Raw genomic sequence first — 25566 nt, forward strand, 5'->3', positions numbered from 1 at the left:
CCCCTCCCCCCAACCCTGCCCTTGGAGATGGGGACCACTTTTCTATCTATTTATGGGGGGAGGCTGTTTATACTTCATTAGTTGGCCTTTTGGGGGTGCATTTTAACCTGTTTCAAAAATGAACGTTTTCTTTATAAGGGAAGGGGAGTCCTTAATACTTCTAAGTGTGTAGTGTCATCCTGAGTGACCAGTGAGGGGGAAATCTTGAAGCATAGCCCATGTAGAGTGTCTCTTGTTGAATGCTGTTTTTATTTAGACTGAAAGGCTTTGTCTGAAAACTTCCACCGGAGTGGGCAGACCCAGGTCTGATTCAGTATCCAGCAGACTAACATGGGATATCTGTGGGAGAGAGGGTTAGTACATTTTGCTCGAATTTGCAGGATACATGTTGAACTCTCAGCCAGTATTCTTCTTCTTTATACCTAATTTATTTCTCACTTCTTTTGGTCCAGCCCCTTGAAGCAGTGCAGGGCTGCCTGCCTGATCCTGGCTGTTTTACTTGTGTGTGTCTTGCCTCAGCCCAGACTCTTCCTCCTTCAACTTTCTGTTTGTCCAGAAAAACACTTGGCCTTTCTCTCCTGTGGATGGTAGAAATGCTGGGGGGATGGCAGGGCTGTCTGCTGCACTGCCACTCCTTCTGATGCACTTGGAGAAAATATTTCCTCCCATGCTGTGCATTAGAACGCAGGCTCCGATCAGTGCAGGCTTGTTACTTGGGTGTGGTGAGCACACAGAATCCTCCTTAAGGTGACTTTGAGGGCAAAGAAAGAGTGGCAAAAGATCGTGGCGATGTCCAAAATGCTCTGAGCACATCCCACTTCGAATCCTTCACAAGAGTATCATGAGGTGGCTTGGTGTGGAAGTAAGTGTTTGGTCTCTGATGAGCTTCTGTCACAATAAACTGGTCAGTTTGCAGAGGGTTGCTGGGCTATCGTTTTATGGATGACTTAAGTTTCTCTTTTGAAATTGTCACCCCATCCCCATTTTATGAACCTGCAGTGTGAAGCTGGAAAATAGGTTTTCTGTCCCTGGGTACCAGCATCGAGCCTTTTTAGACTCCAGCCCTATGCTGAGACGGTTAAGTGCCAAGCCTCCAGTTCCACAGTTAAAATTCCAGGGGCTGCCTGCAGCTGTTGCAGCCCTGGTGGGACTTACTCAGTCAGCTTTCCTTTTAATCTCCCTGCTTAATGAGGTGGGTATCTTTTGACCTTCTCATTTTGTAATGTTGGACTGCTTGAAACTGTCGCCAATCTAAACACATGACTTTGTGATCCTTGTGCACCCCTGGGTGTAAGGTGCATAGCAGTCAGCAAATAGTATGGCTAAGCAGATATTCAGTGCCCCTTGCTGGCAGTGTTCAAGCCAGAGGTTAGACAGCCATCTGTTGAGCTTTCACTAGCTTTGTATTTCCTGAACTGGTGGTGGTGGGGGAAGGCAGGTTGGACTATACCACCTTGAAGGACTTTTAACAAGGCTGTCTTGAGTTCTTTGCAATTGTTGGTTTTATTAAGAATGGCATAACTAGGTCCTTGTCAGGCTCCTGATTGCTGCCTGGTTTTTGAGCACACAGTTCTATGAGACTGCTCATTTTTGTTTTTCAAAAACCCTCATAATTCAAGATACTGTTTCTGACCAAAGTCTTTTATCACTAGTTCTCGAAACATTGGTTCTGCCATAACATTGAGCACAATCATAACATTTAAATGGTGAAGACATTCTTGACGCTGAATCTGCTGGAACTTTTGTTTTAGTTCAGTAGTTGTAATTGATAATTTGTCTTGTGGAAATGTGCGTGTTATCCTGTTGATCTGAACTGCTGCAGACTAAGATATTTCCTCTGTAGAAGTCTGACACAGCAATTGTCCTTAAGGCAAATGATAACTAGACTGAATAATTCATTACCATGAGACATCTGACTTTGCATCTGGGTCTTATGTAAATTATGCTGGCTCCCCTGTCCGGCGGTGGCATGCAGCCTCTTCCACTTGAGGCCGTCTTACTGAGTAGCTGTAACTGGCAGTTGGCAGACAGGGTTGTTTGTCAGGAGCTTTGTTATCTTTATATAATATTTGGGAGTTTTTGATTAACTCTAAACAGCAAGATGGTTTTAGAAAATAGTTTCTAAAACTACATCTCCCTAACAGATTCAGACACACTACTGAAGCACTCCAGAGCTGATGTTTTCCTGGATTGTTTCAAAATGGTTGTCCCAAATCAGTTTGCCTGAAATGTTTCTTGTGTGAGGTCTCTTGAAAGAAACAGGAAGGAGAAGTCATTGCTCACAGGGGAAACTGTGAGAGCTCTTGAATTTCAAGTGGCCTTGGGAGTTTCCTTCTACTGATTATAAGAGGAATAAAATGGTGTTCTGTTCCCCAGCATACGTTTTTAACCCTTATATAATTTGGACAGTGAAGTGGCTATGTAAAACATCCCTTAGTTGGACGTCTCTGCTGATGAGCAGATGGGTTTAATTAGTTCGTTAGAGCCAGCATTCAGGATCTCAACAAAACCCATCTGTCTCTGCTGGCAATTGTGAACACCAGTGGGATTGTAAAAATTCTGTGTTCTCTCATTGAGTTTTTTTTAGCAATGGTTTTGAAGCAGCAAAAGTGACTTAAAACTGTCTGGCTACTGCTAAGGCAGATTGAGCAGTTGCTGTGAACCACTGAGCTGTAATGACATGGCAGAAATTGTTTTGGAGGATGGAAGGAACAGACCATTGGTTGTAAGGAAATTTTTGATATAAGTATAGATGCTGCCTGGCTTCCCTGAAAATCCTGCACGGGAGGCACAGGGGCAATGACGAACACTTGGATAAGAGATGAAACTGTTTACAAAGATGGTTTATTGTAGGCCTTGATGCAGAGTTTATCAAAATGGCAGATGTTGTTTTCTGTCGTGACTGGTCGGTATTTGGAGTTCTGTATGAAACTACTGGGTCTGTTCTGCAGAACAGGGATTCAAACTGTGGTAAACCAAAGAGAGGGCCTAGTTTGGGCAGGCCACCCTAAGCAGGATTGGGCTGTGCTTGTTTCCATAGACGTGGGGGGATGGTCCACTTCTCATGATTGTTTCACAACATTAGCAAGGATTGCAAGTGCAGTGCTAGACAAGCAGTCTCCAGAATGTGGTTGGGTCCAGCAAAAATGTTCCAACAGAGCTTCCATCCGCAAAGTGCGACTTTTTCAAGTTCTCCTCCTACCAAAATGCTGCTCCTGGGGAACAAGTGGAGCCCCAAGAGCAGCACCCAGAGACATCCGTTCTCTGGGCGCCCCCCACGCTACACCTAGGGTGGGCCCCACCCCCTCCTGGCTGGGGAGGACAAAAGCAACTGGAAGGCTCTGTGCTGGGGTCTTTGCTTTTATAATCTTGGGGGGGTGAGGCCATGCCCCCGAGGGGTGGGGTCACACATCCAGAGGGGAGGGACCACCCTGAGCTTATAAAAGCAAAGGCCCCAGCATGGAGCCTTCCAGCATGGAGCCTTCCAGAGGGGAGGGCAGAAGGGACTGCTGGTTGCCAGGAGAGAGGAGGGGCTCGAGGCCCCTCTGTTTTTCTTGGCCCCGCCCATGTCGATGATGACATGGGTGCGGCCGAGGGCACCAGAAGACGACAAGGCAGCAGGACTTCCTGCTGCCTTGCGGTCTTCCTGGTCACATGGGGGCATGACTAGAGGGCACCCCCTGTCCCTAGGCATTATGAGGGAGGGCTATGAGGTCTGCAGTTTGAGGGAGGATTGGCAAACATGGCCTTCTGTCTGTCCATGGAAATCCGTGGTGGATCTAAGACTTCAATGTTTATCAGTTGCTGGCAACTAGGCAGTATGTGAGAGTGCATGAATGTAGTGGTCAGTGCCAGTCTGGGAGACCTGGATTCTAATTCACACTCTGTTACAGAAGCTTGCTGGGCACCAAGACCAACTACTCATGCTCCATCTAACCCTTACTTCTGCTATTGCGGGTTGAGAGGATAAAACATGTGCCAGCGAAGGTACATTTGCTCCTTTGGGTTCCTGTTGGATAGAAGAGAGGGTATAAGTGTCTAAATTGTTTTGTTGGCTTGGTAGGTGAGAGAAGTAGCCACAAATACCAAATAAATCAAGTTTTAAACCAACCCAAAGCTGCCTCCTGTTGCTTTGCCTGATTGTGAACCAGCAAGTAATTAAAGCAGGGGTCCCCAAACTACGGCCCGGGGGCCAAATGTGGCCCCCTGAAGGCATTTATCCGGCCTGCCAGGCATGGCAGCGATGGCTCCATTCATGTGCAGTGGGGGCTCGAGGGAGAGGAGGAACTGGCCCCAACGGCCGTTGATTGCAGTTACATGATGGCACCCCCAAATCTCCATGCATTTTCTGACCCAGAGTTGGAAACCTTACATGTGGCAACGCCTGCCCCGCCCTTCCCTCTCGGCTACTCCATGTGTTGCTCTCAGGCTTTCTGTTCCGCCTCACTCCCATTGGCATCAGCCAGGCTGGTGAATCGCTCGCTGGATGTTAGGGAGGAAAGAACCCAGGAAGATACCTGATCCTGGGTTAGATGGAATGTTTCATTGGGAAAGTTCTGCTTTTTTTTACAGGGGAAGGTATTCCACAGCCTCCCCAACAATATTTGGAGCCCACCCTGTACTTGACATACTTTGGTCACTGTTCTAAAAATAGACCATGACAGAAAGGCTGAAAGGTGAAATCAAACATTTTACAATCATTTGTGCATAGGAATTTGTTCATAGTTTTTTTTAGTCCGGCCCTCCAACAGTCTGAGGGACAGTGAACTGGCCCCCTGTTTAAAAAGTTTGGGGACCCCTGAATTAAAGTGATGCAGCAGAGAATGGCCATGAAACTGAGGTGTGGCTGCTACTTCCAAGGTGGATCGCTAAACTGAAACCGATTCATGTTTGTGGGTATACGGAGCAGCCAATTTTTTAGGTATGCCAAAGTGTTTAGTACAAACTCAAAGTGCAGAGTTACTAGAAATGAGTTTTCAAGAGAATTCCTGGCTGTTTGCCCCAAAAGGCAGGTTTAATAGCAGCCGAGAGATTGGGTTGTTAAAGTTTACAGTCATTTCCAAGGTCCTGGACAAGATGGGTACACACATGAGAGCTAACTAAGTCAGATGTTTTCTCTTCCATGCAGTGTTACTAAAATAAAATTAAGGAGCATTTAGCTCTTCTGAAGCAGCTGTAAGTGTGTGTGGCCGGTGGCAGTTTTTATCAACTCTGGTGTGTCTGCATGGGCCCTCTAACTTGGATGTAGATGAAATGCTGGGTGTATAGCATGCAAGAAAGAGCACTGGCCGTTGGGACCTTCATTACCTTCTGCTTTAAAAGGCCAAAATCTGGAAAGGGAAATTTCTTCGTTACTTGCTGTTTCTTGGGGCCTCCACCACCAGTCCGGTACACATAAAAGTTTAACATCGCCCTGACTCACAAGATGGAGTCTACACTGTTCTGCCTTTATTTTCCTTTCTGTAAATCGTTGTGAATACGTGTGCAAACCTACCTAACCTGGTCATCCTTTTCATTCCTTTACAGCATTGTCCAAGATACAACAGTTGGTACAAAGGTAGGCATATTTCTCCTTCTTTAATTGATCAGTATTTGATATATGTTTCCTGCAGGCCATTCAGTTCTTGCTAAAACAAACTGCTTTTAAATGTATGGGTAGGTGCTGGGGTGGGAACAGTTCTGGGTTTCCTCAAGGAGATGATTGGTAACGGTGGGTGAACTTTTCCTAAAATCCACTGTAACTAGTCTTCCCCTGCCATAAGGGATGGTATTGGATGTGGACGTGGTCTGGTTGTGTTCTCAGACACTTCCAATTTTGAAGGATCTGTGCAAACTCTTTCGCTTCCCAAAGTATATAGGGTACTTGACAGGTAAGCTATAGAAAGAGTTTTCTCAGAAATTGCTGTTGTCATCCAAAACTGTATCTAAGTATACTTCTGCTGTTAAGAATCGTATCGTGGGAAGAGGGGCGGGAGAGAAATGTGGATAGTCCAATTTGGGGTTTGGAGTCCCTAACATATAGCCTTCAGATTTGAAAAACTGTACCATTTTCAAATTCCTTTTTCATCTTGGAAGTACTATAAAACATGAACTTTTGTTCTGTAAGCTTTAGCCCAGGGGTAGGGAACCTGCCGCTCTCCAGATGTTCAGGAACTACAATTCCCATCAGCCCCTACCCCACCCCCCCCCCCCCCCCCCCCCCCCCCCCCCCCCCCCCCCCCCCCCCCCCCCCCCCCCCCCCCCCCCCCCCCCCCCCCCCACCCCCCCCCCCCCCCACCGCCCACGCCCCCCCCCCCCCCCCCCCGTCCACCCCCCCGCTCGCCGCACCCCCCCACACCCCCCCCCCCCCCCCACCCCCCGCCCCCCCAACCCCCCCCCCCCCCCACCCCCCCCCCCCCCCACCCCACCCCCCCCCCACTCCCCCCCCCCCCCACCCCCCCCCCCCCCCACCCCCCCCCCCCCCCCCCCCCCCCCCCCCCCACCCCCCCCCCCCCCCACCCCCCCCCCCCCCCACCCCCCCCCCCCCCCACCCCCCCCCCCCCCCACCCCCCCCCCCCCCCACCCCCCCCCCCCCCCACCCCCCCCCCCCCCCACCCCCCCCCCCCCCCACCCCCCCCCCCCCCCACCCCCCCCCCCCCCCACCCCCCCCCCCCCCCACCCCCCCCCCCCCCCACCCCCCCCCCCCCCCACCCCCCCCCCCCCCCACCCCCCCCCCCCCCCACCCCCCCCCCCCCCCACCCCCCCCCCCCCCCACCCCCCCCCCCCCCCACCCCCCCCCCCCCCCACCCCCCCCCCCCCCCACCCCCCCCCCCCCCCACCCCCCCCCCCCCCCACCCCCCCCCCCCCCCACCCCCCCCCCCCCCCACCCCCCCCCCCCCCCACCCCCCCCCCCCCCCACCCCCCCCCCCCCCCACCCCCCCCCCCCCCCACCCCCCCCCCCCCCCACCCCCCCCCCCCCCCACCCCCCCCCCCCCCCACCCCCCCCCCCCCCCACCCCCCCCCCCCCCCACCCCCCCCCCCCCCCACCCCCCCCCCCCCCCACCCCCCCCCCCCCCCACCCCCCCCCCCCCCCACCCCCCCCCCCCCCCACCCCCCCCCCCCCCCACCCCCCCCCCCCCCCACCCCCCCCCCCCCCCACCCCCCCCCCCCCCCACCCCCCCCCCCCCCCACCCCCCCCCCCCCCCACCCCCCCCCCCCCCCACCCCCCCCCCCCCCCACCCCCCCCCCCCCCCACCCCCCCCCCCCCCCACCCCCCCCCCCCCCCACCCCCCCCCCCCCCCACCCCCCCCCCCCCCCACCCCCCCCCCCCCCCACCCCCCCCCCCCCCCACCCCCCCCCCCCCCCACCCCCCCCCCCCCCCACCCCCCCCCCCCCCCACCCCCCCCCCCCCCCACCCCCCCCCCCCCCCACCCCCCCCCCCCCCCACCCCCCCCCCCCCCCACCCCCCCCCCCCCCCACCCCCCCCCCCCCCCACCCCCCCCCCCCCCCACCCCCCCCCCCCCCCACCCCCCCCCCCCCCCACCCCCCCCCCCCCCCACCCCCCCCCCCCCCCACCCCCCCCCCCCCCCACCCCCCCCCCCCCCCACCCCCCCCCCCCCCCACCCCCCCCCCCCCCCACCCCCCCCCCCCCCCACCCCCCCCCCCCCCCACCCCCCCCCCCCCCCACCCCCCCCCCCCCCCACCCCCCCCCCCCCCCACCCCCCCCCCCCCCCACCCCCCCCCCCCCCCACCCCCCCCCCCCCCCACCCCCCCCCCCCCCCACCCCCCCCCCCCCCCACCCCCCCCCCCCCCCACCCCCCCCCCCCCCCACCCCCCCCCCCCCCCACCCCCCCCCCCCCCCACCCCCCCCCCCCCCCACCCCCCCCCCCCCCCACCCCCCCCCCCCCCCACCCCCCCCCCCCCCCACCCCCCCCCCCCCCCACCCCCCCCCCCCCCCACCCCCCCCCCCCCCCACCCCCCCCCCCCCCCACCCCCCCCCCCCCCCACCCCCCCCCCCCCCCACCCCCCCCCCCCCCCACCCCCCCCCCCCCCCACCCCCCCCCCCCCCCACCCCCCCCCCCCCCCACCCCCCCCCCCCCCCACCCCCCCCCCCCCCCACCCCCCCCCCCCCCCACCCCCCCCCCCCCCCACCCCCCCCCCCCCCCACCCCCCCCCCCCCCCACCCCCCCCCCCCCCCACCCCCCCCCCCCCCCACCCCCCCCCCCCCCCACCCCCCCCCCCCCCCACCCCCCCCCCCCCCCACCCCCCCCCCCCCCCACCCCCCCCCCCCCCCACCCCCCCCCCCCCCCACCCCCCCCCCCCCCCACCCCCCCCCCCCCCCACCCCCCCCCCCCCCCACCCCCCCCCCCCCCCACCCCCCCCCCCCCCCACCCCCCCCCCCCCCCACCCCCCCCCCCCCCCACCCCCCCCCCCCCCCACCCCCCCCCCCCCCCACCCCCCCCCCCCCCCACCCCCCCCCCCCCCCACCCCCCCCCCCCCCCACCCCCCCCCCCCCCCACCCCCCCCCCCCCCCACCCCCCCCCCCCCCCACCCCCCCCCCCCCCCACCCCCCCCCCCCCCCACCCCCCCCCCCCCCCACCCCCCCCCCCCCCCACCCCCCCCCCCCCCCACCCCCCCCCCCCCCCACCCCCCCCCCCCCCCACCCCCCCCCCCCCCCACCCCCCCCCCCCCCCACCCCCCCCCCCCCCCACCCCCCCCCCCCCCCACCCCCCCCCCCCCCCACCCCCCCCCCCCCCCACCCCCCCCCCCCCCCACCCCCCCCCCCCCCCACCCCCCCCCCCCCCCACCCCCCCCCCCCCCCACCCCCCCCCCCCCCCACCCCCCCCCCCCCCCACCCCCCCCCCCCCCCACCCCCCCCCCCCCCCACCCCCCCCCCCCCCCACCCCCCCCCCCCCCCACCCCCCCCCCCCCCCACCCCCCCCCCCCCCCACCCCCCCCCCCCCCCACCCCCCCCCCCCCCCACCCCCCCCCCCCCCCACCCCCCCCCCCCCCCACCCCCCCCCCCCCCCACCCCCCCCCCCCCCCACCCCCCCCCCCCCCCACCCCCCCCCCCCCCCACCCCCCCCCCCCCCCACCCCCCCCCCCCCCCACCCCCCCCCCCCCCCACCCCCCCCCCCCCCCACCCCCCCCCCCCCCCACCCCCCCCCCCCCCCACCCCCCCCCCCCCCCACCCCCCCCCCCCCCCACCCCCCCCCCCCCCCACCCCCCCCCCCCCCCACCCCCCCCCCCCCCCACCCCCCCCCCCCCCCACCCCCCCCCCCCCCCACCCCCCCCCCCCCCCACCCCCCCCCCCCCCCACCCCCCCCCCCCCCCACCCCCCCCCCCCCCCACCCCCCCCCCCCCCCACCCCCCCCCCCCCCCACCCCCCCCCCCCCCCACCCCCCCCCCCCCCCACCCCCCCCCCCCCCCACCCCCCCCCCCCCCCACCCCCCCCCCCCCCCACCCCCCCCCCCCCCCACCCCCCCCCCCCCCCACCCCCCCCCCCCCCCACCCCCCCCCCCCCCCACCCCCCCCCCCCCCCACCCCCCCCCCCCCCCACCCCCCCCCCCCCCCACCCCCCCCCCCCCCCACCCCCCCCCCCCCCCACCCCCCCCCCCCCCCACCCCCCCCCCCCCCCACCCCCCCCCCCCCCCACCCCCCCCCCCCCCCACCCCCCCCCCCCCCCACCCCCCCCCCCCCCCACCCCCCCCCCCCCCCACCCCCCCCCCCCCCCACCCCCCCCCCCCCCCACCCCCCCCCCCCCCCACCCCCCCCCCCCCCCACCCCCCCCCCCCCCCACCCCCCCCCCCCCCCACCCCCCCCCCCCCCCACCCCCCCCCCCCCCCACCCCCCCCCCCCCCCACCCCCCCCCCCCCCCACCCCCCCCCCCCCCCACCCCCCCCCCCCCCCACCCCCCCCCCCCCCCACCCCCCCCCCCCCCCACCCCCCCCCCCCCCCACCCCCCCCCCCCCCCACCCCCCCCCCCCCCCACCCCCCCCCCCCCCCACCCCCCCCCCCCCCCACCCCCCCCCCCCCCCACCCCCCCCCCCCCCCACCCCCCCCCCCCCCCACCCCCCCCCCCCCCCACCCCCCCCCCCCCCCACCCCCCCCCCCCCCCACCCCCCCCCCCCCCCACCCCCCCCCCCCCCCACCCCCCCCCCCCCCCACCCCCCCCCCCCCCCACCCCCCCCCCCCCCCACCCCCCCCCCCCCCCACCCCCCCCCCCCCCCACCCCCCCCCCCCCCCACCCCCCCCCCCCCCCACCCCCCCCCCCCCCCACCCCCCCCCCCCCCCACCCCCCCCCCCCCCCACCCCCCCCCCCCCCCACCCCCCCCCCCCCCCACCCCCCCCCCCCCCCACCCCCCCCCCCCCCCACCCCCCCCCCCCCCCACCCCCCCCCCCCCCCACCCCCCCCCCCCCCCACCCCCCCCCCCCCCCACCCCCCCCCCCCCCCACCCCCCCCCCCCCCCACCCCCCCCCCCCCCCACCCCCCCCCCCCCCCACCCCCCCCCCCCCCCACCCCCCCCCCCCCCCACCCCCCCCCCCCCCCACCCCCCCCCCCCCCCACCCCCCCCCCCCCCCACCCCCCCCCCCCCCCACCCCCCCCCCCCCCCACCCCCCCCCCCCCCCACCCCCCCCCCCCCCCACCCCCCCCCCCCCCCACCCCCCCCCCCCCCCACCCCCCCCCCCCCCCACCCCCCCCCCCCCCCACCCCCCCCCCCCCCCACCCCCCCCCCCCCCCACCCCCCCCCCCCCCCACCCCCCCCCCCCCCCACCCCCCCCCCCCCCCACCCCCCCCCCCCCCCACCCCCCCCCCCCCCCACCCCCCCCCCCCCCCACCCCCCCCCCCCCCCACCCCCCCCCCCCCCCACCCCCCCCCCCCCCCACCCCCCCCCCCCCCCACCCCCCCCCCCCCCCACCCCCCCCCCCCCCCACCCCCCCCCCCCCCCACCCCCCCCCCCCCCCACCCCCCCCCCCCCCCACCCCCCCCCCCCCCCACCCCCCCCCCCCCCCACCCCCCCCCCCCCCCACCCCCCCCCCCCCCCACCCCCCCCCCCCCCCACCCCCCCCCCCCCCCACCCCCCCCCCCCCCCACCCCCCCCCCCCCCCACCCCCCCCCCCCCCCACCCCCCCCCCCCCCCACCCCCCCCCCCCCCCACCCCCCCCCCCCCCCACCCCCCCCCCCCCCCACCCCCCCCCCCCCCCACACTACAGAAGCACTGTGGATATCAATACCAGGGGTGAAGCATAGTTTAACATTAGGAATATATTATCGTCCCCCTGACCAAAGCGCACAAGAGGATTCTGAGATGGAAAAAGAAATTAGAGAGGCCAACAAAAACAAAAATGTCGTGGTAATGGGCGATTTTAACTATCCCCATACAAACTGGAAAAATGCATGTTCAGGTCATAATAAGGAGAGAACATTCCTGGATATGCTAAATGACTGTGGCTTAAAGCAGATGGTTGTAGAACCAACCAGGGGAGAGGTGATCCTAGATCTAATTCTATGTGGGACCCAGGACCTGGTGCGGGAAGTCAGTGTTGTTGAGCCAATAGGGAACAGCGACCACAATGCTGTCGGATTCAGTATCTCTGCATGTGAACAAGTGACAACTACTAATGTAGTTACATTTGCCTTCAGAAAGGGAAATTTCTCAAAGATGAGGGGGATAGTGCGCAGGAAGCTGAAAGGGAAAATCAAGAGAGTCAAAACTGTCCAGGATGCTTGGAGGTTATTTAAAAACACAGTTTTAAAAGCTCAGCTGGAGTGTGTTCCGCAGGTTAGGAAAGGCAGCGCCCAGTCCAAAAGAAAGCCACCATGGTTAACAAGGGAGGTTGTGGAAATTATTAGGAAAAAAAGATGTATTTTAGAAAATGGAAGTCCAACAACTGATGAAGAATACCAGAGAGAACACAAATGGTGGCAAAAGAGAAGCAAGTTAGCTGTAAGGGAGGCAAAAAAGGATTATGAGGAACGCATGGCTGCGAACATCAAGACTAGCAACAAACAGTTCTTCAAGTACATCAAAAGCAGGAAGCCAGCTAGGGAAGCGGTAGGCCTGTTAGATGATGAAGGAACAAAAGGTGTGCTAAAAGATGACAGGGAGATTGCAGAGAAGCTGAATGAAATCTTTGCATCTGTCTTCACCCAAGAGGAGGTGAGGAAAATTCCTGCACCTGAACCAAGCTTCTTGGGAGGTGAATCCGAGGAACTAGAGAAGATAGTGGTAGACAAGGAAGAAGTTCTGGAAGCCATTGATAAACTAAATGCTACCAAATCCCCTGGCCCAGATTGTGATCTTTCACCTGTATTCCAAAGAACTCTGCTACCAGCCCGCAGATGTTCTCACATTAATATGCAACTTTATCATTAAAGATAAAATTATTAAACATGTAGAAAAGCAAGACCTGCTGAGGAAGAATCAGTATGGCTTTTGCAGAGGCAAGTCCTGTCTTACAAACATACTAGAGTTCTTTGAGGGTGTAAACAGGCATGTGGATAAGGGGGAACCAGTGGACATTGTCTACTTGGATTTAAAAACATAAGAACAAGCCAGCTGGATCAGACCAGAATCCATCTAGTCCAGCTCTCTGCTACTCGCAGTGGCCTACCAGGTGCCATTGGGAACTCACATGCAGGATGAGAAAGCAATGGCTTTCTGTGGCTGTTGCCCCGAGCACCTGGACTGTTAAGGCATTTGCAACCTCAAATCAAAGAGGATCAAGATTGGTAGCCATAAATCGACTTTTCCTCCATAAATCTGTCCAGGCCCCCTTTAAAGCTATCCAGGTTAGTGGCCATCACCACCTCCTGTGGCAGCATATTCCAAACACCAATCGTGTGTTGCGTGAAGAAATGTTTCCTTTTATTAGTCCTAATTCTTCCCCCCAGCATTTTCAATGAATGCCCCCTGGTTCTAGTATTGTGAGAAAGAGAGAAAAATTTCTCTCTGTCAACATTTTCTACCCCATGCATAATTTTATAGACTTCAATCATATCTCCTCTCCAAACTAAAGAGTCCCAAACGCTGCAGCCTCTCCTCATAAGGAAGGTGCTCCAGTCCCTCAATCATCCTCGTTGGCCTTTTCTGCCCTTTTTTTCTATCTCTTCAATATCCTTTTTGAGATGTGGCGCAACCAGAACTGAACACGAGGTACTCCAGGTCGCGGGTTAAGCTGTACCACTGCTATGTAAGGGCATGACAATACTTTGCAGTTTTATTCTCAATTCCTTTTCCTATAATTATCTCCCAGCATAGAGTTTGCCTTTTCATAGCTGCCATGTGCATTGAGTTGACATTCCCATGGAGCTATCAACTAAGATGCCAAAATCACTTCCTGGTCTGTGACTGATAGCACTGATCCCTGTAGCTCATATGTGAAGTTTCTGGATTTTTTGCCCCTATGTGCATCATCAATTTTGCATTTTGCTACATTAGAGACTGCATTTGCCATTTCTTAGCGCCTGGCACTCACCCATTTATCAAGGTCCGCTTTTGAGTTTCTCTTCAGCAATCCTTTACTTGGTTCTCCACTACACACTACATAATTTGGTATCATCCGCAAACTTGGCCACCACGCTACCCACCCCTACTTCCAGGTCATTTATGAATAGGTTAAAGAGCACTGGTCCCAAAACGGATCCTTGGGGGACACCACTCCTTACATCTCTCCATTGTGAGAATTTCCCATTTATACCCACTCTTTGCTTCCTGTTTCTCAACCAGTTTTTAATCCATAGGAGGACTTCCCCTCTTATTCCTTGATGAGTTTTCTCCCTGGTCTCTGGTGAGGAACTTTGTCAAAAGCCTTTTGGAAATCCAAGTAGACAATGTCCACTGGTTCCCCCTTATCCACAGGCCTGTTTACACCCTCAAAGAAAGTTTGTAAGACATGATTTGCCTCTGCAAAAGCCATGCTGACTCTTTTTCAGCAGGTCTTGCTTTTCTATATGTTTTATAATTTTATCTTTAATTATTTCCAAAAGGCTTTTGACAAAGTTCCTCACCAGAGACTGTTGAGAAAACTCAGCAATGAAGGAATAAAAGGGGAAGTCCTCCTATGGATTAAAAACTGGTTGAGGAACAGGAAACAAAGGGTGGGTATAAATGTAAGTTCTCAAAATGGAGAGATGTAGGGAGTGGTTTCCCCCCTAGGATCCGTTTTGGGACCAGTGCTCTTTAACTTATTCATAAATGACCTGGAAGTAGGGGTGGGTAGCGTGGTGCCAAGTTTGCAGATGATACCAAATTATTAAGTGTGGTGAGAACCGCAAAGGATTGCAAAGAGCTCCAAGCGGACCTTAATACATTAGGTGATTGGGCTAGGAAATGGCAAGTGCAGTTCAATGTAGCAAAATGCAAAGTGATGCACATAGGGGCAAAAAATCCAAACTTCACATACACGCTACAAGGGTCAGTGCTATCAGTCACAGACCAGGAAAGGGATTTGAGCGTCTTAGTTGATAGTTCCATGGGAATGTCAACTCAATGCATGGCAGTTGTGAAAAAGGCAAACTCTATGCTGGGGATAATTAGGAAAGGAGTTGATAATAAAACTGCAAGGATTGTCATGCCCTTATATAAAGCCGATGATTACAACGCGTAAGACTTGGAGTACTGTGTTCAGTTCTGGTCGCCACATCTCAAAAAGGATATCGAAGAGATAGAAAAAGTGCAGAGAAGGGCAACGAGGATGATTGAAGGATTGGAGCACCTTCCTGCTGCAGCGTTTGGTACTCTTTAGTTTGGAGAGGAGACGTCTGAGGGGGGATATGATTGAAGTCTATAAAATTATGCCTGGGATAGAAAATGTTGACAGAGAGAAATTTTTCTCTCTCAAATACTAAAACCAGGGGGCATACATTGAAAATGCTGGGGGGTGGGGGGGAGAATTAGGACTAATAAAAGAAAACATTTCTTCATGCCTCCACAGGAGGTGGTGATGGCCACTCACCTGGATAGCTTTAAAAGGGGCTTGGACAGATTTATGGAGGAGAAGTCGATCTATGGCTACTAATCTTGATCCTCCTTGATCTGAGATTGCAAATGCCTTAGCAGACCAGGTGCTCGGGATCCTGACAAGCAGCAGCAGCAGAAGACCATTGCTTTCTCATCCTGCATGTGAGCTCCCAAAGGCACCTGGTGGGCCACTGCGAGTAGCAGAGTGCTGGACTAGATGGACTCTGGTCTGATCCAGCAGGCTCTTTCTTATGTTCTTAAAAGGCAGAACTACTCAATACTTTCTTTAGTCTTTTCCCAAAAGGAAAACAATGCTTAACCAGAGGGAAATGGAACAGAAATTCCGCACTGAATAAATAAAGAGGTAGTACAGGAACACCTGGCTACTTTAGATGAATTCAAATCTCCAGGGCCTGATGAACTACATCCCAGGGTGTTAAAAGCTCTGGCAGAAGTAACCTCAGAACCAGCTGCTATAGTATTTGAGAACTTCTGGAAAACAGGAGATGTCCCAGCAGACTGGAGGAGGGCTAATGTTATCCTCTTTTTCAAAAAGGGGAAAAAAAGAGAACCCAAACAGTTACTGCCAAGTCAGCCTGACATCAATACCAGGAAAGGTTCTAGAGCAGCTCATTAAACAGTCTGTAAGCATTTAGAAGGGAATGCCATGATCACTAAAAAGTCAACATGGGTTTCTCAAAAACAACTCATGCCAAACTAATCTGCATTGCTCGGACCTCACCTTGAATATTGTGTCCAGTTCTGGGTGTTGCAATTCTGGAAAGATATTGACAAGCTGGAATGGATCCAGAGGTGGGCGACCAAAATGGTCAAATGTCTGGAATCCATGCCCTACGAGGCAAGACTTGGGGCAGCTGGGTATGTTTAGTCTGGAGAAAAGGGGTGACATGATAGTGATGCTTAAATATTTGAAGGGATGTCATGTTGAAGAGGGTGCAAACTTGTTTTCTGCAGCTCCAGAGACTAGGACCAGGAGTAATGGATTCAAGGTACAGGAAGATATTCCACCTAAACATTAGGAAGAACTCCCCAACAGTAAGAGCTGTCGGACAGTGAAATACACCTCCTTGGAGTGTGGTGGAGTCTCCTTCTTTGGAGTTTTTAAAGAGAGGCTGGTTGGCCATCTGAGAGGAGTGCTTTGATTGTGTCTTCTTGTATTGCAGGGGCTTGGACTGGAGAACCCTTGTGGTCTCTTACAACTCTGTGATTGTGTACCCTATAAAATCCCTCCTGCATAATGGACTGTAAATAAAAATAATAGCAGTCTATGGAACCTGCTGTGGGAAGAGGAGAGTTCCCTAATGCTGTGTGTGAAGCAGAGTTTCCTTCTCAATTACTGTTTTGCCTTGTTTAGAAACAGCAGCACTGTTTCTAGTGGGACTGTTGACTGCTTTAATCCGAGTCTGGAAGTTGTTTACTAAACTTGATGTGCAGACTGTATCCAGAATTGGCCTGAAGATTCTGCTGCCCATTTTTGCAGCTGAACTTACAACTTTGGCTAAGGGTCTTGGGTTTGCTGTGTGACTTTTCACTTTCTGGAATTTTGTCAAAAGTGCCATCCTTGTAAACTAAACCAGCAGTTTGCTTGGGTGGTGGAGCACATACCCTATCAGACAAGAATGACTGTGTTGCTTTGCCTGGTTTGAGCTCAGGAATTCCAAGCTGTTCCACAATAGCTACTCCCCTTAGATCCGGGGGGCAGATGGAAGTAGTTTGGATGGGAGCTGCAGAAGAGGTCAGAGCTGGATTTTGTCCCGTTTTCCTCTTTAGGCATGGACAAAATGGGAAAGGTCTCTTGCTCTTTTCATTGCCCAAATGGATTGCACAGTCCTACCTCTGTGGGGTGTTAAACCAGCAAGGGTTCTGACGTTTGGCCCGCTTAGCTCACTTGAGGCAGTATGGGGGAAAGCCAAGAATGGCTTCTTGAACAGTAACAGCTGGGATGGTGGACGGAAGGTGGCGTTTCACCCTTGAGCACTCTGAAGGGGGGCATTTCGGCTAACTAGAGCAGTGTAACAAATCTGAGATTTTTATTAGATTGCCTAGGAAAGAGACACCAGGCTGACGTAAAGAGGTTCACAACCACTCTGTTCATAAGCCCATGTCTGGCTTTTTGGAAATCTGGTGCCAGATAACCACAGAAGTCAGCAGTAAAGAGGGATCATCTTTTCTGATTTTGTTAAAACCATTAGTCATACCGACCACCTGCAGTTGAGAAAAAGGCTTCTATTTATTCTCTTGGGGGGGGGGGGATCCTGGGTTTCTTAGACCATGACCATACTTACCATGACCTCTGCCAAGTAACCCTGGAGGGTGCTGAACATGCTTCTGGAAGCTCCTGGCAAAATACCCTGGGATTTTGCTGGGACCCCTTGAATTAGATTGGAGCTGGTTGAGGTTTCAAGGTTACCTGCATTTATTGCAGTGCTCCTTTATCTGGTGAATCCATCTTGCTTTAGCAGTCAGAGGATGTTTACCTGGGAATACTCTTCAGAGGTCTGTCCCAGATTTTTTTGGCCAGTGAAAGTGGAACAAATAATCTTGGCTGCTATTAAATATTAAATCTCTTAACATTGTTCAGAAGCAAGGTTGTGGGTTTTCCAAAACAATAATAAATGGGAAGATTTTAAATAATTTAAATATTTAATGTTACTAAATTTAAATAATATTAGCAAAAGAAGGCAAATGAACCACATACAAGCTTGGGCCAAGTACAAGCGTTGTCCATATTTCATAGTCCACATTTAGCTTGTCTGAAATGATTGATCCACAGTCCAGCAGACCTGACAACTTCCTACACAGACTATATTTACATATAGGGCTGAAAAGTTTCCATGGAAAAATATAGCACTTGAAAAAATTTTCATTCCACAATTCTTCAGAAGACACTTCTCCAAAAGCTCATATGGAAACATAAAACTCAGGTAAAGGATGGTTTTCCTTGACTCCCACTCATTTTAGTGGGGTGCACGCTGGGGGACATCAGTGAATTATGGATCCTTATGGACTGCCTGCTAATCCTGTCATGGGCCTGGATGCAGAATAACTTGAAAACTAAAGACATTCCTTCCTGCTGAATAGTAGAGGCATATTAGTCCCGTGGTTCTTGCCAACTCCAGTGGGCTCTGCCTGATCAGTGTTTGGAAAAGTTCTGGTTCCCAGCAATTGACCCCGTGCACAACTGAGGGACCCCTCGTTTCATGGGTAATTAAGTGCTTCAGACTTTTCTGGCTCTGTTGTGCTCCCTCCACCTCTAGAGGGTCTTGCTTGCCTGTAAATGCTTTTGCATGAGGCATTCTTTTTTCCAGAATTATAATTGGAAATTCACAAGTGCTGCTGTTTGTTTTGGGGATCAGCAACCTTTAAGGTAATACGTCAACCTTTGGTTGGTCAGAGATGCTTCCAGAAGATGCTGCTGCAAAAAAAAAATGGAGAGAGGGGGGCTGGATTTGAGGGAGACTTGAGGGGAAAGGAATGTTGGAAAACATCTGCAAGTCCTGCTGATGGGATTATTGTGTCTCCATCAACATACAAAGTATATTTCTCCATGTTTCATGGCAGAACTGGTGCAGAATCTTCTTCAGCGCCCATCCAAGTCCAGGGGCCTACAAATAACGGGCCAGTGAGACATTTGCCCAGCAGGGTCTTAGTGCTGGAACTGTTTTCACCTGAGTGTTGGCTGAGAAAGTTGAAGACAACCAATTGAAACTTTCTTGAGTGAGAAGGCTCAGTGGGAAGTTGATGAAATGCTTACTTGTTATTTAGCAGACAAATCAACAGGAGGGTCCTTGATGCCTCAAATTGTTTGTCAACAAAATTACCTCTAGATGCCTTCTTGAACTGCCTTTTCTGTGAGGAAGGCAACTTATTCCCTGTTTCACATCATGTCTGGATTTGCATCTACATCAAAGCTTCAGCAGCTGGCTTTAAGCTGAATTTTTCTGGACTTAGCATACACCAGCACAGTATTAGGGCTTGAGGGTGGGGGTGGGTTAAAAGCAGGGATACGTTGTTTTTTTGTACTCTCAATTTTTTTGTACATGCTCCCTGAGCCATAGACTCGTTTCCTGCGTGTGCTTTGGTGAATGAACACCTGTTTGATTACACTGAGATAGTCCTGAAAGCCAAATACCACAGTCGGCGGGATCTTCCATTTGTTTTGTCTGGAGGCCGCATTTTAGCTAGGGCACAAGGAGGGCTTGCTGGCCTCCTGAGCTTGCAGAGGTGGACCACAGACCCAACAGCAGAGCAAAACTTGTCTTGGCCACGTAGGTATCTCCAAACAGAAAGAACTGGCTTACTGCTTACTTAGCTTCTCTCCCCCACCCCCCATCCCCAAAACAAAAAGTCTACTTAGGGCAACCCTAGGGTTTTCAAGGTTGAGAGGCAGTTTGGCATTTCCTGCCTCTGTTTAACAACCCTGGTCTTCTCTGGATATCTACCATCCAAGTACTCTCCAGGGCCAACCCTGCTTATCTTCTGCCTTTCCTCTGCAGACTCCACCCCCAAATATCTAGTGATTTCCTAACCTGGAGTTGGCAATACTACCTCCTTCCCACCCAGCAGCCAACCTGTCTACCTGCCCCTCTTTCTTAAGCTTCTCCCACCCAAACAGCCTCTGCCTAGAAAAATTGTGTCGCTATCCACTAGGCCAGACCCATTGTCATGTTAGGGAACTTTTAGGTGTATGAGGCAGCACCTCATTTCCCTTCTTGCCTCCTCCTCACCCTATTTCCTGTTTCCCTTACCTTGGCATCACCAATATCCTCTTTCCAGTCTGTCTGTTCTTTTCAGCCATTCACCAGCCTACCTTTTGTCTGCATCCCATCTTCTGCTGTATTGATTATTTCCTTCATTTATAGCCCACCTTTCTCCACCATAGGAGCCTATGCAACTATGCACGGCGGCTGGCTCCCTATCTCTCCCAGTCCGACCTGGCCACTGTGATCCATGCGACGGTCACCTCGGGGAGAAGCTATGATTATTGCTTAACTTCGCTCTGCAGCGGGCCTTCCCTTCGCGACTGATCCGTGAAGCTGAAGGCTGAGTCAGAATGCAAGCCGCGGCACGGCTTCTAACTTTCGTGGTGGTGGTTATTCAGATCATATCACCCCTGTGCTGGTGCGCGTCTGCACTGGCTTCCGGTGGAGTTCGGATGCGTTTTCCAAGGTGCTGGTTTTAACGCTTTAAGGCCTTACGTGGCATGGGGCCCACATACCCTGCGGGACGCGATCACCCCTTTATGTCCCACATAGGTGCAGCTGCGGCTTCGGCAATGAAGCAGATCTACTGGCTGGACCCCCGTGGTCCTGCAATGATACGGGCTGGCCTCAACCCGGGCCAAGAGGCAGCTGCGGCTCTGGCCCCGCCTGATGGAATGCCTTACACTCCTGTAATGCGAAGGCCCCTCTGCGGGACCTGTTAATGAGTTCCGCAGGGCCTGCACAGAGCCGGAGCTTTTCCACGGGCTTTGAGGTCGGCCGTGGATCTACTGCCCCTATCGACACTGGAATTGAAATCCAAGAACTGAGACTGCCGTTCCATTCTATTAAAGCTGGGCCTGTCTTACTTATAAATTCCATCCCAGGCCCTACTTACTTCCTCCCCTTTTTCTTCTTTTAATGGCCTTCGGCGGGGCGCCTGTCTTAATTAATTTATGAACTGTGTTGCTTAACCTATAGTTCTGTAGTAAACTGCTGCTTAGTTCTTAGGTTTTAATGATTTTAGTATTTATTTTATATTATTTGTTGATTGCTGTCACTATGCTTAACAGCCATAGTTGGAAAAAACGCCTTGAGCCCTTGAGGGGGATGAAGGCGTGCCCTATAAGTTTAATAAAATAAAATAAATAAATAAATTATTATTTTCCTTTTTATTTGCACAGCAACTCTGTGATGTAGGTTAGTTTGAAAGTGTGATTGGTCCAAAATCACCTAGTGATTGTCAGACTTCCTGGACCAGAACCCAGTAAATGCTCTGTTTCAACAGAGGATTTTATTGGTAGACTTCAGGGTACAGTAAAGAAGACGACTCTGAGAAAAAACACACCAAGCAATTGATAATATGTCCCAGGCTCCCCACCCCCACATGGAAACACAACAGCACAGCTGGATCCAGACATGAGGCCCATCCCAGCAGCAGACACTCAAGGCCGGACCGTTAGATAGCAGCGCACCTGCAAAAACAAAAGCAACTCCAGGCATGTCCCCCTCCCAGCTAGGCAGCCCAATATCAGACAATGGGTTCAACACTTCCACAGCAACATGGGGATTCGAACATGGGTCTCCCAGACCCTCTTCTGAAGCTCTGATTACACCACTCTGGCTTTCATTGGATGGCTGCTGTTGAACAGTAATAAGTACCTCAGCCATATAAATTGGGAAATCTCCCAAAATTACAATTAAACACCAGACAAAGAAGAGATGACCCACCTGGAGAAAAATGACTGCTTTAGAGGGTGGAGTTCATGGCATTACATCTGGCTGAGGCCTCTCCCTTCCCAAACCCTGCCCACCTAGCCAGGCCTGGCCCCAGTGAGTCCTCCCTCAAAAGCCAAAGCTTCCTTGGAAAGGACCCTACTCCCTGCCCCCTGGCTTTTTCTCTGGTTGCTCAGCGACAGCCACTGAGAGAAGCCATTATTACAGCTGTTTCTTTTTTCATTTTGGGATTGTTTTTTTTTTTAAGATTTCAGATTTTTCTGCAAACCAGGGCATTTTTCAGTTTTGTAGAAAGATCTGACTTGCCTGTTCACAGCTTCAGTCACCAGATTTATGTATTTTTAGATTTGGCTGACTTTGCTGTTACAATATAAGATCATTTGTGTACACTATCTAATACTGTGGATTGTTTTTAATTATATAAAGACTGATGCTATGCATTTTGAGCAAGTCAGACCTTGTCTTAAATGTATTTCACTAATTCATTCCCAATTGGAAAATACTTTACAGAAGACTATTTTAAGACCCCAATAGGAAAACAGTTGTGGGGGCAGGGTTCCCCCCCTACTTTTTTCCTTTGTTTTCTCAGGTTGGCATCTTTATCAGTTGAACAGATCTTCATCTCTTGGTATATACATGTGATTACATCCCTTCAGTGGTGAACAGGGTTCAGTGGGGCCACTCACTGCTGAACTATTCTGTTGCAATTGATTTGTCAAAACTGGCTTAGGGAGGCTGAGGCAGCCCAGCAAATGGCTAATGCATCAAGCTAAACCAGGGGTCCCCAAACTACGGCCCGGAGGCCAAATCAGGCCCCCGGAAGACATTTATCCGGCCCGCTGGGCAGAAGCGGATCTCCCCCTTCTCTATCTCCTTTTCCCCAGGTTTACAAACAGCCTCAAGCGCGGGCGACTCGCTGCTCATTCCAAGCGGCCGGAGGGGACCGTACCAATGTGGCAAAGGGGGGAGAAAGGCGGCGGAGCTTCAGGGCTGGATTGGAAGGGACAGCGGGGTGGGGAGCCTCGACCGAGGCGGAGTCGAGGGCGGATGGATGCTCCCAGCGGGCATGCACTGATCCGGCCCCGGCACAGATCTCTGGCCATGCGTGAACTGGCCCCCTGTTTAAAAAGTTTGGGGACCCCTGAGCTAAACGCTACAGCCTTGCAATAAAAAGGAGTCACCTGCACATGTACTCAGCATTGTTGAAGGCCGGTGGAGTCACCTACGGATGTGCTGAAGGACAACTTTGAAGGCTAGTAGGTATAAAGCTGCAGTTGGGGGTGGGGCTGAAGCTGCATTGGAAGTGCCAGGAGGATTGCGCCACCGGCACCATGCAAAGTGGCATCGACACTGGCGCAGAAGGATTTACCTTGGTGACAGGATGCTGTGGCGCAGGAACCAGGAAGTGTTCTTCAATGCTGTTGCTCCTGTGCTGACAAGAAGGGGATGTTCCTGGGGGCAGACTTTCAGCTGGGAATGCCCTCCTTGAGCAGCACAGACTTATGCTGCAAAAAAGAGTGGTGTGAGTCATGTTCACCTGTGGGCTTCCCCGGGGAGGAAGGAGTTTCTCTTCCTCCCCCCTCCCCTGGTGTCTGTGCCGCCAAATACCTCTTTGCCGTGGCATCCCTGGCTGCCTTTCTATCTCCCGTCCCCCTTTGAATTGTGGTATGAGAATTTGGTCGTACTGCAGCTTGAGTAGAGATGTAAAATTTCCAGAAATCTTGAAGGCCTGGGTAACTTCCCCTCCCTTTTTTGGGAACATAACTTACTTTCATACCAAACCCTATTGTAGTTTTAGCAAGAATAAAACAATAAAAGCACAAGTATAGAATTTAGAAAACAGTGATAAACTGTTGTACCCTGTGCTAACCTTACACACAACTTAATTTTTGCCATTTGCAAGGTAGGGAAGAATAAGGGTTGAAATTGGAAAACAGATATCATACTAAATAAGCAGTTCATTTGGACAAATGATTGGATAGCTGCTTGGAAATGTAGCTAAGTATACCATTGAAAACACTGAACTCTTGATGTGTGAGTTGGCTTCAGCAATTTGTTGCTTCCCCCCAGGAAAATTTGCAGGACCAGGTAGCGCCATCTGTGGTTGTTTTACTGTTTTATTGGTTTTATGATTGAAACTTGTTTTTACGGTTTGTTGTTTGCCGCTCTTGGGGAGCCCCGTTGGGGAGGGCAGGATATGAATGGAAACATAAAATAAAATAAAGAGGCTAAAATGGAGAGATGGGTGGAGTTGAAGGGATGAACTCACTGTTTGCTGGCAAAGCCCTGCCTACCGTCCCCTTCAGCCTCCTCTCTGCAGCCCTCTGAGGGGCATGAGTTCACCACCCCAGGAACAAACTTTTCTGGAGTTGCAAAGGAGATGGGGCAGTAAGATCTGTGATCTTGCATTAGATCCAACCAAATGTATTATCAAAGGCATTATAGTTTATTAACTGTTGCTAAAATGATTCATGCAGTCAGTAAAACATAGCCTGGATGTCAGTAAATGCCAGTAAAACATAGCCTGGAAAATATACTGTATGGATCCCCATTATATATAAGAATTATCAATATACTGTAGCTCTCAATGCGATCCTGTCTGGGAATGTTTAAATCCAGAGGTTGGAACCATGAACACAGAGGACATCTCTTTCTACAAACTTGAAAAAGGCCCCAGAAAAATCTCTAAAAACAAACAAATATATCAAATTAAAGAGGGGTGTTTAAAAATAGAAGCATAGTCTGTACCTTCAAGAAATTGGTGCCCTATGAGATCTTGGTGGCCATTATTAACGTTGCTTGGCAACCACATCATTATTGCCAGACTTCAAGCTTTTACTTCTATTAGTAAAGGCAGGGGGAGGGGCCATGCTCTTCCAAGCTATTTTGGCTTCCCAATCCATCCTCTTGCCATTCTTCCTACCCTGAAGAGAAGACTCAGTGGGGCCGTATTCAGCAGAAATTGCTGGGCAAATTGCTCCCATACAGTTTGCTCTGCTTACCCAGACACAGTGGTGGAGACAAATTGATGCCCACGAATTACCTGTGGCATTTCAGCTGACCTCTGTACATGACCTGCCTCGGACTTCACCCTGGAGACTGGCAAGTGTGCCACTGCAAACAGTTCACATGAGCACTTGCCACTTCATGGCCTATTCCATGTGGCCAGACTTCCCACAGAGAGAGGGAAGGTAGGAAAGCTAGGAGTCAGTGTTGTGTGATAGTTAAAACAGTCACACTAGGTTGTGGAACAGCTGGGTTGAAATCCCCCCACTCTTATGAAAGCTTGCTGGGTAACCTTGTGCAGGTCACCCTCTCAACTTAGTCTACCTCACAGGGTTGTTATGAGGATAAAATGGAGGAGAGGAGAATGATGGGTGCTAATTTTGATCCTCATTGGGGAGAAAGGTGAAATAAAATTAATAGAACTAAAATGGGGGCAGGTAAAAGAAATGTTGGTTGGTGAAGAGGAGGAGTTTGAATTTATATCCTCCCTTTCTCTCCTGTAAGGAGACTCAGAGGGATTTACAATCTCCTTTCCATTCCCCCCCTCACAACAAACACCTTGTGAGGTGGGAGGGGCTTAAAGAGTTCCAAAGAACTGTGACTAGCCCAAGGTCACCCAGCTGGCATGTCTTGGAGTGCACAAACTAATCTGGTTCCCCAGATAAGCCTCCACAGTTCAAGTGGCAGAGCAGGGAATCAAACCTCGTTCTCCAGATTAGAGTGCACCTGCTCTTAACCACTACACCACACTGGCATCTCTGTAAAATATTAGTCCTTCATTAGCAGAAATGTTCAATGGCAGCCCAGTGAAAACTCAAAATCAGCTGCAGATCTGTGTCTTTCTTTCCAAATGACAGCAGCGCCCTGTTAACCTCGGCCATAGCACTTTTCCTGTCCTAAAACACATTGGGGCCACGTTGTTGCTTTTCTTTGAATTCCTTGGCAAGAAGGAAATGGTGGCTGTTTCTCTGTGTGGAAGTGAGGAAGGGATTGAGCTGTCTTTGAAAATAGTCCTTGAAAGGAGACTTGTGGACTATTGCCAGATCTGCTGCTTGCTGTCTTCTTATAGCTATAGGTGCAGTAAACAGGTAGTGACAGACCACTGTGCATGACGTTGGTAAACTTGCAGGAAGCCAAACTCCTTCAGGTCGTTCTATGCT

At 54.9% G+C, this 25566-nt stretch overlaps 1 protein-coding gene across 3 annotated transcripts in view; it reads left to right on the forward strand.

The window, feature by feature from the left end:
- Window positions 1-25566, forward strand: part of PTBP1 (polypyrimidine tract binding protein 1) — a 76568-nt gene that overhangs the window by 1556 nt on the left and 49446 nt on the right. For 2 of the 3 annotated variants that reach the window (XM_048496980.1, XM_048496981.1), the window contains exon 2: window positions 5527-5557. In XM_048496980.1, the coding sequence (XP_048352937.1) occupies window positions 5527-5557 (31 nt within the window). Of the gene's footprint in view, window positions 1-315; window positions 354-5526; window positions 5558-25566 lie in introns of those variants that run through there. The other variant, XM_048496979.1, reaches the window with a different exon arrangement.

Source organism: Sphaerodactylus townsendi, linkage group LG05, assembly GCF_021028975.2.
Source record: "Sphaerodactylus townsendi isolate TG3544 linkage group LG05, MPM_Stown_v2.3, whole genome shotgun sequence".
Classification (NCBI taxonomy): domain Eukaryota; kingdom Metazoa; phylum Chordata; class Lepidosauria; order Squamata; family Sphaerodactylidae; genus Sphaerodactylus; species Sphaerodactylus townsendi.